Here is a 3619-nt window from a genome sequence, read left to right on the forward strand (position 1 = left end):
AAGCCTAGTGAGGGAGATAAGTGTGAGCAAACAACTGGGAGAACAGCATGGAAGGTGCTAATAGAGGCAGGTACATGATGCTAACAGAGCAGGGGAGACTGACTACGCTGAAATGGAAATAGACTTAGAAAAGCAGCATAGAGAAATGGTAAAACTCTGGGGACTTCATTGGAGTTCCATGTGGCAGTCCATTGGCATTTGCAGACTGAATATCCACAGATGAAAACAGTCTCCAGTGAGTGAAATGAAAGGCCCCTGCCATGAGGAATTATGCTGAGGTATGACTCTGAATGGCTTGCTAGAAGACTAGAGTGGCCTTGCCGGCCATTTAGCTATTGAATGGATCATGAATGACACATGGTTTTCACATTTCAACACATTTTTTTTTCCATTTAAAAATTAAATTTATTAAATTCTTTGAGGCCTTAAAAGACATTTATTTATTTATTTGTATTACAGTTTGGGTGGGAGCTCTGGTGGCATAGTGCCTAAGGCATTTGACTGCTAACCAGAAGGCTAAGGGTTCAAACCCACCAGCCACTCATTGGAAGGAAGATTGGACAATCTACTTCTATATAGATACCACCTCAGAAATGCAAGGAAGAGCCACTATGAGTCAAATCACCTCAAGGGGCAGTGAGTTTGTTTTTGTTTTCTTTTTGGTTTTGGTAGTTTGGGTGAACATTTACAGAGCAAATTAGTTTTCTACTCAACAATTTATACACATTTTGCTTTGTGACATTGGTTGTCAATACTCTAGCTTTTATCTTCTCATTGACATTTACACAGAAATTCTCATACTGTGATTAATTGTTTTTTTCTTTGCACAGTCAGGGAAATATGGAGTTAATAAAGAAAAGATATATGTAATCAAGTAAGGAGTTTATTTTAATGGCAAAAATTATTTAAATAGCTTTAGAAATTACTGTAGCCCAAAATTTATAGAACTATTAAGAGTCTGAAAGGATCCCTTACACTTTTTAGTTATGCTATACTGCATTTTATGGTGGAAATTATATGCCATGGTGACATTCATGATTTTGGAGACTCTGAAAGGTCATGAGATGAATCCTTCAAGAATGTCAAGGGTCCAACTCTGTGAGTGATGAGCTATATTTTATTGGCACTCTACTGTATATAACAGTGTCTCATTTTAAGTTCAAAAAATAAGATTTTTGCCACTTTACATGATCTCCCTATGATTTGAGGAAGGCTTTTATTTCCCTTCCCTGTTTATGAAGGCTTAGCATGTGACACTTGAAGACAAAGGAAGATGTTTATCCACAAAACTGAAGCCTGGAAAGTAACTCAAACCAACGAAAATAATTATATTCTTCACCTGATGCTTTTTGCCTCAATCATTTTCTGGTACCAAATAACCAGTGAAACTCAAACTTCGGTCCTCTTCTTAAAACACCCTCCAAATACTTTGAACTTAACATGACACAATCCACCACTGCAACCTGCTTCAACTCCTATCTTCTTGTTTTGACTATTAGGAACTCATACACTGGGTCACTCAACTCAGAAAACTCAAAGAGTTCCCCTAGATTCTCTCCTCATATCTCATCAGTTATCAAATACAATCAATTTTACCTCCTAAATGACTCTCAAATGCAGCCAGGTTTCTCTATCCCCATGGCACTGCCCTAGCTCAGGGCCAAATTGTCTGTCAACACAGTATCCAGACGCCCTGCCTCCAAACTGTCCATCCTCATTCCTCCACACTGATACAGAGTACTTTTTCTCAAAAGGTAAACCTTGCCTTCATTGGCATCCACTGAAGATAAGACTGTTGTTAGATGTTATCAAGTCATAGCAATCCCATGTGACAGAATATAACTACTATCCCCATAGGGTTTTCTAGCCTTTTTTTTATGGAAGCAAATCGCCAAATCCCTTGAAGCAGCTGTGTGGATTTGAACTGCCAAGCACTTAATTTTTGTGCCACCAGGGCTCCTGGTGACACTCTAGGGACTTCATTGGAGCTCCATGTGTAAGATATCTTCCTATTTATAACTAGTTCCTAATGTGATTCTGATGCCACAGTGCACACATTAACACTTTGAGAAACACCTTTACAGTAAGCTATTTATCATCCTCAACATGCCATATTCTTTCAGTCCTCTATGCAAAACTCTCCTCCTGCACTGTCCTTTCACCCTTTTCTCTTCGACAAGCTTCTATCCTTCAAGATCCAATTCAAATACCACTGTTTCAACAGTTGTTTGTTAGTTGTCATCGAGTCAGCTCCAACTCACAACAACCTTAGATATAACAAAATGAAAATATTGCCCAGTTCTGTGCCATCTCTATGACTGTTGGTATGTTTGAGTCCATTGTTGCAGCTAACGTATCCTATTTTGAGTGCCTTCCAATCTACAGGCTCATCTTCCAGCATTATACTGGAGCATATTCTATTGTGATCCACAGAGTTTTCATTGGCCAATTTTCTGAAGTAGCTCACTAGGCCTTCCTACTCTTAGTCTGGAAGCTTTGCTGAAATCCATCCACCATGGTGACCCTGCTGGTGTTTGAAATATCCGTAGCAAAGTTTCCACAGTTTCCAGCAACACACAAGCCACTACAGTAGAACAAACTGGCAGACAGCTGGTGGGCTCTCAGCAGAGCCATGTGTAAATCTCTCAGTGACTCTCCTGTGTGGGCTCCTACAAATATGCATCCCAATTAAAGCATGTGGGTCCCAGTTTACTATGACAACTTGTTAACAAGTTTATCTTCTCCAATCATCTGTATGTTCTTATTCAACTTTGAATCCCTAGTACCTAGCACAATGCTTGGCTCCTGGCAGCCACTCAAATGTTTGCTAAATGAAAGGACCCATAACTGAAGTTGTGACTATACAATAAAAGAGAAGCATGTCATCAAAGGGCAAAAGTGGCCTAAGGCCTTTGACTGCTAACTAGAAGGCTGGCGGTTCAAACCTACCAGCCACTCCTCGGCAGGAAGGTTGGGCAATCTACTTCTTTAGTGATACTGCCTCGGGGACCCACTATGAGCCAGGTCCGACTTGATGGCACATAGCAACAACAACAACATAAAGTAAATCAAGGTGTTGGAAAAGTTGAAACAAGGATGAAGAGTACCTTTAGACCTCAGCTGATTTTTAAATTTACTTATCACATCTGCTCTAGCTAAACACTAACTCTAATCAAAGTTTATTAGTGGTTACTAGGAGGTAAGTGGAAGTCATTGTGTTTAGGAAGCCCTGAGTTTCTGTTTATGGTGATGGTAATTTGGTAATGGATATTGGTGATGGTTGCACAACATGATTAATGTAATTTATGTCACTAAATTGTACATGGAAAATGTGCTACGTAAATAATTTTCCAACAACAAAAATAAAACACTACTCTAGCCTGCCTCCTATGACTTGTGAGAGTATTTCAGACTTGGGCACCACGTCCCACAAATGTTCAATGATCATGGAAAAAATGCTTAAAAAGAAGGTATTGTTCTGGTAAGATGGCAGACTAGGCAGAAGGACTGCACAGACCCTCTTCAACAAAGAAAAGGGAAACCAATTAACACAGACACAGAAGATAATCTTGGACCCCTAAGCCTTGAAGGGAAGGATACAAAAGTGGACTAAACCCCA

The 3619-nt window shown here is 39.7% G+C and overlaps 1 protein-coding gene across 1 annotated transcript in view; it reads left to right on the forward strand.

The window, feature by feature from the left end:
• Positions 1-731: 731 nt before the first annotated feature.
• FAM78B (family with sequence similarity 78 member B) overlaps positions 732-3619 on the forward strand; it is a gene marked incomplete at its 5' end in the record, with an annotated part of 139832 nt that continues 136944 nt past the window's right edge. The window contains one exon of the mRNA XM_007937741.1: positions 732-750. Coding sequence (XP_007935932.1) covers positions 732-750 — 19 coding nt within the window. The remainder of the gene's footprint in view (positions 751-3619) is intronic.

Source organism: Orycteropus afer, unplaced genomic scaffold (genome assembly GCF_000298275.1).
Source record: "Orycteropus afer afer isolate SDZICR_OR568_19922 unplaced genomic scaffold, OryAfe1.0 scaffold00044, whole genome shotgun sequence".
Taxonomy (NCBI): Eukaryota; Metazoa; Chordata; class Mammalia; order Tubulidentata; family Orycteropodidae; genus Orycteropus; species Orycteropus afer.